This window comes from Chaetodon auriga, chromosome 8 (assembly GCF_051107435.1).
Source record: "Chaetodon auriga isolate fChaAug3 chromosome 8, fChaAug3.hap1, whole genome shotgun sequence".
Lineage (NCBI taxonomy): Eukaryota > Metazoa > Chordata > Actinopteri > Chaetodontiformes > Chaetodontidae > Chaetodon > Chaetodon auriga.
The window spans coordinates 19,837,283-19,850,225 of NC_135081.1; the positions used below are offsets into that span (position 1 = coordinate 19,837,283).

The following is a 12,943-nucleotide window of genomic DNA, read 5'->3' on the forward strand; positions in this document are numbered from 1 at the left end:
GTGATGAATCATATCCCAGGCACATCCATCTCTGCCTCTTGCCGGCTAACCAGCATAATAATCAAGATTATTATTTATAATTACAGGAAGTAATGGATCACTCTGGACTGGACAGGGAGCTCGTTAATTCACCCTTGGCCTGCTGGGATAGCAGACAGGGGGAGTTAAGCGCTTCATCTGTGTCAGGGAGAGCACGGGGCGAGTTGTTGGAGACTAAGTGCACAAAGGGAAATTCAAACAGGGCCGCTGGATTAGAACTTGTTTACGTGGCACTCGGTGAGTTCGGCCTCCGGCGCCGCAGGTTCTGTCCGTCCACAGTGTGACGACCGCTCGGAGAAAATCCTTTCCCACGTCACGCGAGACAAACTGCTCTGCCAATTAGGAAGTGGTGGCAAATAACCGTTCCGACTGATTTGTAAATCATGAGTTATCAGGTTGACAGTATTGATTGGTTCAGAGATAGATGGTTTGTTTTACTGTACTGTATATCTGTGGCTGTTTGGGTCCTGAAACCTGGCCTCTAACACTGTTTACCACTACAACTTAAAAAAAAAAACAACTTTATATACGCTACACTTTGGGTAAGAACACAACTATTTTTTAGTCAGTGTTTGCAATATTCTATGTTTTTTGTCAACAAATCCCATGAAAAGACCGAAGCCACCTATGAACTGATCCCCGAACAGGTACTATCTGTGTATCTGAAACTTTCGATGCTTAGCATAGTCCGACAGACTTCTGTAGACGGCCTGTTCTCACTCCCAACACGTCACATGATGTAGTATAAAGTGTGAGGAAAGTCCATATGTGGAGGCAGGTGGTTGGATGGGTCAAGCAGGGTCACGACTGTCACTGAGATTTGTGTCCCGTGTTCAACCCAGAGTGAAGGTTGATTCCCTTTGTCAGTGAATTTACGTAATTTAATGTCAGTAACGTACGTAACTTGCTGAGAAACATTTCAGGCGTTTTAGGAAATGATATACGTCTCACGTGTTTTAGAATCAGGGTTGTAGGCGAGATACGGACACGTTGTTGGTTTAAGTGTTTTCATGTGTTTGTTGACCATAAGAAAAATATACATCTTTATTCTTTGAATGTACGACATCACTGGACCAAAAAATCTTCTTAAAAGGAACATTTACATGATTTATTTTTGAAGAATTTGCCTTAAAAGTACATTTTGTGTGACTTAATCACTGTTCTCCTTTATAATTAGATATTATAATTAACACTAGATTAAATTTGGACTCAGGCAAAGAATTTGCGAGCGGCCACACTTTACCACAGCCAGGTGCCGCATCTCTGCACCGAAACTGGAAAACTCAGAATGAATCTGATGACTGGCATCGCTTGGAAGTGCTGCACATACTCGGTAAAATGTCTGAGGGATATGGCTTGAAAGTGAATTCCTGTGAAGCATCCTGCAGTCTCCAAACACCAACGGTTTGTTTTGACATCTCCCATTCAGATCACAACAATAGAGGGCACTCATCCTCTGCTAGTGTTTGTCAATCCGAAGAGCGGGGGGAAGCAGGGAGAGAGGTAAGTACACAATCCGTCTCAACATGCTACAAGAGGCCTCTGAAGCGCCGCTCCTCAGCTCAGGGACGGCGGCAGCCTGGCCTCTGGCTGCCAAGTGCTTCAGGCTTACTTAGTCAAATAAATAACATTAACCTAAACCACCAGCCGCCTTCACCGTCAGATCACCCCCCCCCCACCCCACCTCATCTCTCTGCTAAGACGCCCTCCTCACTGTCACGTCCCCTGGCTGGTCCCCCTTCTGTAACCCAGGGCTAATTGGGTTATTACTGAAACATATTCATTCACTCCTTATTACGCCGGCCCTCATTTGTTTAAATTATGAGATCAAAATATGACTTCAGCCAGTTGATATAATGAAATTGAAATTAAAATGAATTAGTCTTTCTAATGGTTTCTCCTCAAGGGGACTTTGGGTATGTCCCACCCCGCTGCCCAGTCCACTGCCTTGTCACGCTCTGATTGGCCGTCGGCTTGCGTCGACACCAAATCCACGTTTTTAGGCCCAGTCTGTGATGTTTGACTCGGATGTTGTTCTTAATCTCTTGATCTCTTGAGGCCAGATGTTTTCTGATGTGATCTCTCTTCGTTTTCTTCCCTGTAGGATTTACAGAAAGTTCCAGTATCTTCTGAACCCGAGACAAGTGTACAACCTGGCCAAGAACGGACCCATGCCGGGGTATGTTGGCCGCCATGTGTTCAAACAGGCAAAGGTCACTTAAAGGGGAGGTTCACGGTTTTTAAACAACAGCCAGGTGCCCATGAGCCTCAGATATGTATTCCGATTCAGGCTTCAGTGCTCTGAATTATCTTCCAAAGTCTTTTCTGTGTCAGATTCCCTCTTTGTGTTCGTGACCTTCCACTGCAGCCCAGCGTGGGAACACAAAAAGGAGACACTGTACCAAGTGAGAACAGGATGAATGAGCAGTAAACAAAAATGGTTCGAGTGCATACCGACATATAACTACTGTAACTGTGAACCTGACCTTTAAGTTTGCCAAAGATGCAACGTTTGAGTTATTAAAAAAATAGCAGAGGTGATATATCAAATTAATTACTAGCTAAAGAACAAAACTGAAATAAACAGGTACATTTTCTCAGCACAGCAGTTTCCCACGACGAGAAAATACATCTAAAATACATTATTGCATTTTCTGTGACTCGTTTTATTTGATTTATTTTCAAATGCATGGCAAGAAAAACAATTTTTTTTACATAATTGCAACATTTATTAGGCGGCAAGATGAGAAATTGTGTGTAAAATTTCCAAATTAAACCTAAAATGTGAATACGTTGACGCAGAATGTGATCCTCGTCACATGAAGTTGCATTTCAAAGGCGCTGCAGACATTTTAAAGACCTAATTGTGATGTTACTTGTTGTTCATCAACCAGAAAGAAAGAAAAATCGTGCAGCATGATGCAGCTAATGATCTTCTGTTTACAAACAGGCTGTTGTTGCTCACAAAGTATAATAACCACCATCACATGCAAGAGAGGCCTTTAGTATTAGAGCCTTCACTCACTTCCCTCACACAGCACAGACACAAATGAGGTGAGTTCACACATAACGAATCCTGGAGACGACGGTATCATGCTGTAGCCTCAGACGAGCGCCGGCTCCATATGCATAAGCCCGTATGTGAACGGAGAGCCGGTGACACGGATGACTGACGGACGGAGAGGGGTGAAGCTCTCCACATACCACATGTGATCACGCATACAGACGAGGGGCTCACCGCGGGCTGTAGGCGCGGCCGGCGTCGGCTTTTCCTATGCTTCACATCTGTGATTAAGAAAATGAACGGATCATTTACATGCACAAGGCTGCTTCACTTTGCTGTCGCCAGCGGCGTTAAAACATACAGGAATGGCTCGCCGCCGTGCTGCCACGTTGTTTGGCTCTGATTAGATCTGAAAACAGAATCTTTGCGGCTTATAACAGATAAATAACACAGCGGCACACGCAGGGGACAAAAACCTGTGTCACAGCTTTCACGTCACAGATTGAGCTTCGGCTTTTTGGAGCTGACCTCGCTGTCGATGTTCCTGCAGGTGGCCTAAAACATCACCTGCATCCCCTCTGCTGTGTGGAGCTCAACCCAGAGCTTCTCCCCAGAGCTGACAACCTTCCAGATGACCTCGCCCCACTGTAACCTCGTTAATATTTTGCCAAGTGCGCTCACCGCCGCTCACATTAGCGAGGTGAACGGTCACCGTCGGACACTGCAGGCCGAGGCAGCCGCACGCACTGCTGTCAATTAGCTGCCTCGCTAATGCAATTACAGCAAATTAAGTGTTTGTTTCTTGGTATTTAAATATCCCCAAAGTTGCCTTTCATGTTTGCGGCCGTCTGTTTTGCGTCTAATATGGTTTGTGGTCCCAGTTGGAGAGTAATTGAGCGAATCATTTACCCGCCATACGAGGCTCAGAGGCTGGCTCATTCAGTTAGGGCTTTGTTATTGTGAAGGAACGGAAGAAGTTGGCCTGAACATTGCCTGTCATGATCCAATTAGGCCTCGAACAGGCAGGCAAGCTCGCTGGATGAATAATTGTCAATGTGACATGTGTTATTTTGTGGGATTAGAGGGAGTTTGCAGTGAAGCAGTGGGCTCAAAAATATGCTCCTGATGTGCATTAAGTCTGTTATGTGATGACTCAAAATTTTCTCTCATTGTCAGAAAGGCTGAGAGAAATGTCTGAATTAAGCTTCACTTCTTTGAGGATGTGAACAAAATCTCTCCATTTTCAATTATTTTTAAGAGCAGAATGAAAATAAAAATCAAATATCACATGAAAGAAACTTTTTTTAATCACTCCCAGAGCAAAAGTTTAGAAAATAAACAGAATGAAGGCATAGGTTGAGTGACAATAGAAATAATTCATATAGATATTTGAAATTAACCCTCGCCTTCTGTTTGGGTCCTGAGGGCCTTTTGAGCCGTTTGAAAAAACCCAACTTCAATTTGTTTTATCAACCTGATGCTTTGCGTCTTTTCCTGATTTTTGAATTACTTATAAGCACGATTCATTATTTCTTTTTAGGCTCTCAGAGACTCAGCTGTAAAACGTGATTTGATGTAATGGATTTTCATCTGCTCTGTATCTGTGATGTATGTTTACAGAACTCTGACGCAGCACCAAATCCTAAATAAGTCTATGTGGATATCTGTTAGCTGGAGTGTTATAACCGTTTGCTCATAAGAGGAAACATAAGACACATCCCTGTGTGCTGTTGGATAAGAAACTACATAGACATGTCTATGAATTACTTTTTAAAAATGCCTTTAATACATTTGTTTATGTGCAGCTCATATAACATATAAAACATGAAATATGTCCTTATTTGATGTAATAACTTCATGGTCACATCGAACGTGAAAGGTCAGTTTTTGGCAGAGAGAAGGATCATGACCTCGATACTTATTGGGTCTTAATAAGGTCAAAAGAGGAAAAGGGTTGATTTTTTTTTATTTTTTATTATTGTTGTTATTACTATTATTATTATTATTAGTAGTAGTAGTAGTAGTATTACAGAAGTCTGTGCGACCCCAAACACCCTTTTCTCACTCCCAAGTCACGCTCTTTGGTGTCACTCTTTAGCACACTGTGACACCTTTAGTACTAAGAAGGAGTAAGAAGTATCATATATCCCTCTGAAATGTGGTATGAAATAGCAGAAAATGGAAATACCCCAAATACAAGAACCCAAAACTGAGTATATGTACCCAGTTACTCTCCAGCAGTGTAAAGTAGGTATAAGGAATAAAAAAGAAGCGTATTTAGGGCTAAATGTTAAATCATTATAAATAAGTAAGCAGCACACGGGTTTGTTCACGTCATGGAAAAACATTTCTAAGTCGATAAAGGATCTTTGACAAACAGCTTGTTGTGTGTTTGTCGTGTGCAGGCTGAACTTCTTCAGAGATGTTCCAGATTTCAGAGTGCTGGCCTGCGGAGGGGACGGCACCGTGGGCTGGATCCTGGACTTCATAGGTACAGTAGGTCCCCGTGCTGCTTCCAGAGAAACCGTTCTTTTACACGCATTGCAAACGGCCAAACCTCCTGGTGCTCTGGGATATTTACTCATACCGTCTGATCACGTACAACATCGTAGAACTTAAATACTCCATTTCCTTTTATGGCAAAAATTGCATTTGTTTTTATTAGTTTTCAAAGCTGGCATCACTCGTGTTGTTCAGCCTCAAATGGTAAAGTGTACTTTATGGTCTGTATATAAACACTTTAATTATGTCCAAGAGTGTGTATTCAGGGGTGGTAAAATGGGGTGATTACATGAGTTGGAAAACAACGTTCTAGTCATCATTTGAGGAAAAAAAAGAATCACCTGGCCGCCTCTATTTGGTCTTGAAGACGTGTTACTTCTTCTGGCTCTCAAAAATTGCCTCAATTTTTTATCAATCAAAACAAAGAGAGGTAATAACCTTCGGGGAAAATGTGTCTCTTGAAATAGACTGAACGTCCACATTCACATTGACTTGTAGTTTTACAAGTAGGGCTGCAAAATGGATTTGATGCTTTCTTTGCGAGTCTTTGCAGTGAGTTTGTTTTCTTGGTTTGGCCCCGTTTCGCATCATGTTGTGATATTTGTCCCGCTGCTTCAGATAAGGCCAACCTGGACAGGAACCCCCCTGTGTGCATACTTCCTCTTGGCACGGGCAACGACCTGGCAAGATGTCTGCGATGGGGAGGAGGTACTGACAGAAAATAGATACATTGCAGTGAAATGCGTGGCCTCAATTCACCTTTTTTACATTAAATATATAAGTATGCTCTATTATAACATTGCGTAATTATCATAATTATTATTAGCGTTAATGGGAGGAAGCTCAGGGAGTAAAAACAAGGCTGCAAATAACAGTTATTATCATTATCGATTCATCTGCAGGTTAGTTTCTACATTAATCAATTGATTAATGTCTGTGAAATGTCAAGTTTTTTGTTTTTTCAAACCCAAATCCAAAGACATCAAGTTTCCAATCATAAAACAGAGAAAATCCTCACATTTGAGAAGCTGCAACCAGAGAGCGTTTGAAGTTTTTACTTAAAGATAGACGATAACATAAGTGATTAATCCCTCATCAAAATAGTTGGTGATTAATTTTGCAGTTGATGGACTTATCCTTTGTCTTTTAACTGAATCTGAGAGGTGGGAGACCCAAACTGGAAATATATGGAGCACAGTTCAGCAGATTCATTTTTAAAGATCATATGTATTTAAGCATTTTCAGAAATTATTCCATGTTTCCCGTAATTCTAGACAGGGTGGAAATCTCGAAACACACTGGTAACATCATAAAACTCTCCTTTAAAACAGTCACTTTGAATATTTTTAGAAATTTAGCATCTCTTTAAAGCAAGAAGACAAACTTTAAGCAGGACAACATCTTCAATACACAACTGCATGTCAAGTCAGCTGTGCATTAAGTGCAACCAGTCAATAATGAGTCTGTAAATAATCGTTTCTGGTTGCACAAGTCTCTTCTCTGTTGCTGCGTTTCGGGAAGGACCGTCCTGTTAACACTACATGGTTGATCAATGTCCGATATTTGACAAACAGCCAATATCAGCCCGATAGATCAATCATCCGAGAAGTGCTCAGAGGTACTTTGCACTCGTGTTGCTGCATGTTAAACATCATCCAAGTCACACAAGCTGCTCCAGACCCATTTTAACAAGTCCTCTGTTCCTTCTCTTCCCGAGGCTACGAGGGCGAGAGCCTGCTGAAGATAATGCGGGACATCGAGAACAGTTCGGAGGTGATGCTGGATCGCTGGAAGATTGATGTCACACCCACAGACAAGGATGAGCGAGGCGACCCGGTGCCTTACAGCATCGTAAACAACTACTTCTCCATCGGAGTGGTGAGTCGGGCTTTAGGCAGCGTTCACGGGGCAGGAGAGAAAGAACAGTGAGAGTAACACGAGAGATGATTCTTGTGTTAGTGTGGAGTCGTGGTCCTGAGTTCAGTGGTTCATACTTGAGGTTTGCTGTTGACAGTTTAAAGGTTTTCATAAATGAAAACCAAGAAGAGGAAGATCTCCTCAAACTCAGAAAACTGGAAGTGCTGTTTGGAGTCGAGGGCCACAACTAATGCAAACAGGAAAGAAAGTAAAAGTCAAGTTCTGAGTAGAATAAAACGTCTTTATTAGCTGAAACCTTGTCGTGTTTCCTGCTGCAAGAGGAAACTGATCTCAGCATTTTTCTATGAATACATTTTTAATGAGATCATCTTTGGTCGCTTGGACATAGTTGCTGTTCTGTGTATCTGTGAAGTGAGTGACAGTCGATTCCATGTTGCCTAGCAAAAGCAGCCCTGCTCTCACTACAACAAACACCTCAGTGAGATCACGATCATGGTGAGTCTCACTTTCCAAGGGTCAAATCTAACCAACTTCAAATCAGGAAAAAAATTAGCTAAACTGTTTCTGCATCTCAAATGGTATTTTTCCTGATGGCTTTGTATAGATTTTTTACACTTTATTAATATTCAGAATAAACAAGGTAAATGCCCAGATTAAAAAGAAAAAAGCAAACAAATGAGCCCCGCTCATAGTCCAAGTATGAGAAAACCAGTTAGAATAATAGTGATAATAATAGGACATTTATTTGTAAAAAACCTTTCATGCAAAGCTGCAGCAAGAAGTTCAAAACAGGATTAAAAACAATGTTAAGGCAAAAACAGAAATAAAAATTCAGTAAAACATTTCAGAAAAGTATCAAATATTGAAAACAACAGCAATAAAACCAGCAGGAAAATAATATCGAATTACCAAAGATAAAAATATAACAAAGTTGATTCACTCTAAATTAAACGCCAAATTAAAAAAATGTATGTGCGTTTGTGTAAAAGTCATTATCTTCTACATCTTGTTTGCTATAAAATAACATCTTTGATATCGTGTTAAAAATGCACAAACCAGAGATAAACTACATTTGGTCCAGTTGGTAAATTAGACTTACACTGTGATTATTATTATTATTATTATTATTATTATTATTATTATTATTATCATTATTATTATTATTATTATTATTTACATTTACTTGTATTACCAATTTTTCCCTGCAAATGCTAAAATATATCAGAATCAGCTTTATGTGCGCATGTATAAGGAATTTGACAGTGCTTTAAACATTACACTGAATGTAAAAAAGGACTTAAACAAGGATAAAAAGACAAAAGAAAAAGACAACAACAATTTAAATAACACAAAAATATGAAACAATGAAATTTACCTTGTGCGGGTATTTCTGTTGTGATGAATGTACGTGTTAAAAACTGCATTATTAGGTGAAAGTGGACAGTAACAGTACAAATAAGCCGATTTTAATGTTACTTATATTGATTATTGCACCATCATGGCACAAAAAGCATTGCAGGAGCATCTCGTCTTCCATATCCCATTCATATTCTGCATGTATTTGGATTGACGCTTGATTTTACCTCTTGGTTTCTTGAAACTTTTGTTTCTGCAGGATTTTTTAAAGCAGATCAGGTTCATAAGTGTAATATCGAACCCTGACTGTCCAATAAGAGCTCAGACTTCTCTGCAGGGTCGCAGCAGTGCCCCAGGTTTGCGCTGATGTTAGCCCTTTTCAAATGTCTTCCACACCAAAGTTCAGTTAAATCACGGTGATAAAGAGTCTCAAAGGGGCCAGTGAGGAGCTTAACTCAGACACAAACAGAGCGAAGACAGACGCCACAATGGACTGGCGGACTGAAAATGAAATCCTTTCTGTCAATAATTCTTGGTTCTGTTGTTGAAGGTTGAATGGAAAACAAACCTGACACAGTACCTGCAGTAACAGCATAATCAGTCAATTATTCGCTTTGATCACATTCTGGTTAGGCCTTTATTGAGATGTGCTCAAACCTCAACCATCTCTGATTGATAAACAAGCCTTGTTGTGTATCTGCATGGTGTAAGGCAGCCATCAGCACCCCCCACCCCCCGTCCATCTCCACCATAATGACACTTATTTCACGTAGCTCATGTTAGCCATTACTGATAAATGTCAGGGGGAAATATGGTAATTGACATTTGCAGGTGGTAGAGGAGGGAGCCACTCGATGTTGTGAGATTGGTGCAGACGGTGGCAGGGACATAAGTGATGCATGGCCTTACAAATGTTAGTTGAATAACACCTCCAGCCTGGGCCCCTAATGACGATGTTAGAGGATATTAGAGGACAGCTCTTGTTAACATTGTGATAGAGGAGAACAGTGGCTGTAATTTGTCTACAGTGCTGAACATATGGTGATGTGTACAGGGGAAGTGGATACAGTGTGAAATAATTCTCGTGCTAATGTTTAAGTGCATTCATTTCCAAGTATAGATGTCAAAAAAAACAACACATGCAAAAACCTGTTTCTTCTTCTTTTCAGACTGTGTTTTTTCTGTGGATTTTGATGGCAAAATGAGCCAAAAAGACAACGATATGAATGCATGCCAATATGTGAAGTGCCCTGCTGTCAGAAAAAAAACTGCTTTTTACCTTCAAAAAGTCTGTGAAAATCTGCTAATGTCCGCAAATGTGGTAGGTTTTAAGATACACTCAGGCAGGGTCTGAATCTGGAATCGGGAATGATAAATGTCTTTCATCATCGGCACCGAGATATTTTCTCTTTTTCTTTTGACTTTATTCGGTCCTTCATCAATTTCACCTGTATTACCGCTCTTTCTTGTCTTGATCTCATTTGATTGTTTCCCGCTTCACCTCCGACATGGATGGACGGATCCACTTGAAGTTGTGGGGGGAGATGAAGATGGACGGCTCCTCTTCCTGTACCTGCCATACAGTACAAGTAGTGTGGGACTGTCTAACGTCCTATCAAATCGGCACTCGAATATCAAGGCGGCAGGTCAAAGTTTTTACCCACAATTCTTTCCCCACATTGCTTGCAATGGACCGACCCATCTGGCATGACGTCACAGGTCATAAAAGACAACAGCTTATGATTGGTCTGGGACCAACATGTAGTCTTTCCTGTCTTTCAGCCACGTCACAGCAAGAATTTCTGATTTTAAGACTCTCTAATGACTTAATCTGACACCTTGACCGTTTCTAACAGATATAAACCTTCTGCTCACCGTGATCACTGTCCCCTTGTAGAGATGCTGGTTGCACAGCGGTAGTGTCCTGTTCAATAATGTTTAAGAAACCAGCTTTCCAAATATTTTATGAGGCAGGACATTTATTCAGCACATTTTTAGTCCTCAAGGATTCACACAGGAGTGATGCCAAAGTCTAGAGAGGGTGGAGAGACAGAACGAGAGTATGAACTTCAGATCTGCATGAGAGTCCGGTTGCAGAGTTTTGGAAAACGAGACAGAAGATGAGTCGAGATCAGGTGTGAATGATTCTCGAGGCAGAAATGCCGTGATTTTAGAAAAACTTTTCGTCACTCAGGAGGTTCACACTGAATGTTGGTGTTTAAAGCTTTGAAAGGGCCTCCCTTCATTCTGTTAATGAAAGCCACAAAAGCCTAAAAGTGGCAGTAAGTTTTGGTGTTTGATGCGACCGGTTGATTCCTCGATGCTGAACTGAACTCAGTGAGAAGATTAGTGGGGAGCGTCTTTGGCCCGCCTGCTCATGAAGTCATTATAAGTCCTATTGTCTTTGCTCTGTTAGTGGGATTAGCACCCTGCAGGCGTGATGATGACAAATGAAGTTGTTTGTGGGGGATTAAGAAGACTTTGAGCTCTCTATGGATTTGAGTGTGATATAATATTTTGTGACACATTTTGCATCAGATTTTTTGCTTCCCGTCGAATAAAAAAAAAAAAATTACAATAAAGATTATGCGACAAGTCAAGCTAATAATTACCTCAGAGATTATGCAGATGAAGGGCAGATTGTTTCTGTAATGACATTGCTGAAATCAAAACCTCAGCAGTAGCAGCCACCGCGGACGGGGAGCGCCTCCGCCAACGTATGCTCCAATCTGAAGTCCTTTAAAGAGAAGTCCAGATTTAGATTTGTCTGGTTGTTCTCATGCCTCTCACACTCAAATCATTGGTGCCAGCGGCCGACAGACAAACTGCCACCTTCTTCATTTTCAAAGTCATTTCAACCCAGAACCGGTGCAGGTAAGAGGAGGAGGAGATTCTTTACCCAAAAAAAAAGACCTTTTTTTTTTTTTTGGTAAATTCTTCCAACCTAACCTTCTGCCACGGCCCAGTGGGATTGAGAATTAATGGCGCCATCCCTTTGGGAGGATGTGGAAGTGACGTGAAGTGTAATGATCTCAATCAGGGCCAGGGGTGAGAGACAGAACTAATCACTGAGCGCGCTCCACTACCATAATGCAGTCAGTCGCCCTAATGACCCTGGTGCTCCTGTCAAAGCCATTATTCTCCCCCGTACTGAAAGGCACATCAAACCGCTGGGGCCCACTCATAATTGGACTAAACTTTGAGCTATGAGAGGACATTACACATGTCCTGTATTAATTTGGGTGCCAGATTTTTACATTGGTAATTATTTGAGGGCAGCTAGGGGGAAAGAGAGAGTGAGTGAGCTGACGACATCCCACCGCCGCGAGGGGGTCCAGGCGTGAAGACGTGAGTGTGTCCTACATGTGTTGATGCTGTGACTGACTGGTCCAGGATTATTTGGGTTTTACGTTTTTGTTTTAATACTCAATGAGGCGGCGGGTGAGAGGGAAGTTTTTAGGGGTGTTTTAAAATATGTAGTACAGTAGTAGAGAAAAATATCTCATCACACGGTTTATTTAATGGGGATTCTGAAGCTTTCAGTCATATCACATGATCATCAGCAGATGTATGAGGTGCTTTCTTTGTCAATGCCAAATTTTTATTTCCGATGCCAAAATTTAAAGTCGCTGCAGTAGCCCCATACAGATGGAGGTCACCTATCTGTCACGGTGCTGCTGAGCTTAGTTCAAAGTTAATTTCCAACTTTGGAAACAGCATTTCAGACTGACCACAAGGTCCATTTAGTCGCTGTTCTGAAGTTTTCAGTTACGCCAAATAATCTTTATCAGCAGATGGAGTTATCCAAATGAATAAACTTTGAACCTGAGCTTGTAAACCAGCATGAAAAGTGGAGAAGTCAAAGAAGAGGTCATGTGATGTGATCAAAAGATTCCAAACAGCTGCTAAATAAACCTTCTCAACAGGTGTTTCCAAGGTGAACTATAACTTTGAACTTGAACGATACTTAAAGCTGAAACTGAACTTGAGGACCTGACTGATTCAATTTTTGATTTTTGTTTTATATGTGAAGTAAGATTCAATAATTCAGTCATTTTATACCATTTGAATATCTGCCATGTTTTGATGTAATTTATATCCATATTTAAGAAATAAGTTAAAGCAACTGTGAGGAGCTTTCATTTTGTGTCGACTTTGGCGCCC

At 41.1% G+C, this 12,943-nt stretch overlaps 1 protein-coding gene across 1 annotated transcript in view; it reads left to right on the forward strand.

Annotated features, from left to right (window-relative positions):
- Positions 1 to 12,943, forward strand: part of dgkb (diacylglycerol kinase, beta) — a 64,237-nt gene that overhangs the window by 23,391 nt on the left and 27,903 nt on the right. Inside the window, exons 15-19 of the mRNA XM_076737073.1 lie at positions 1,469 to 1,542; positions 2,144 to 2,218; positions 5,449 to 5,534; positions 6,164 to 6,253; positions 7,263 to 7,423. Of these exons, the coding sequence (XP_076593188.1) occupies positions 1,469 to 1,542; positions 2,144 to 2,218; positions 5,449 to 5,534; positions 6,164 to 6,253; positions 7,263 to 7,423 (486 nt within the window). The remainder of the gene's footprint in view (positions 1 to 1,468; positions 1,543 to 2,143; positions 2,219 to 5,448; positions 5,535 to 6,163; positions 6,254 to 7,262; positions 7,424 to 12,943) is intronic.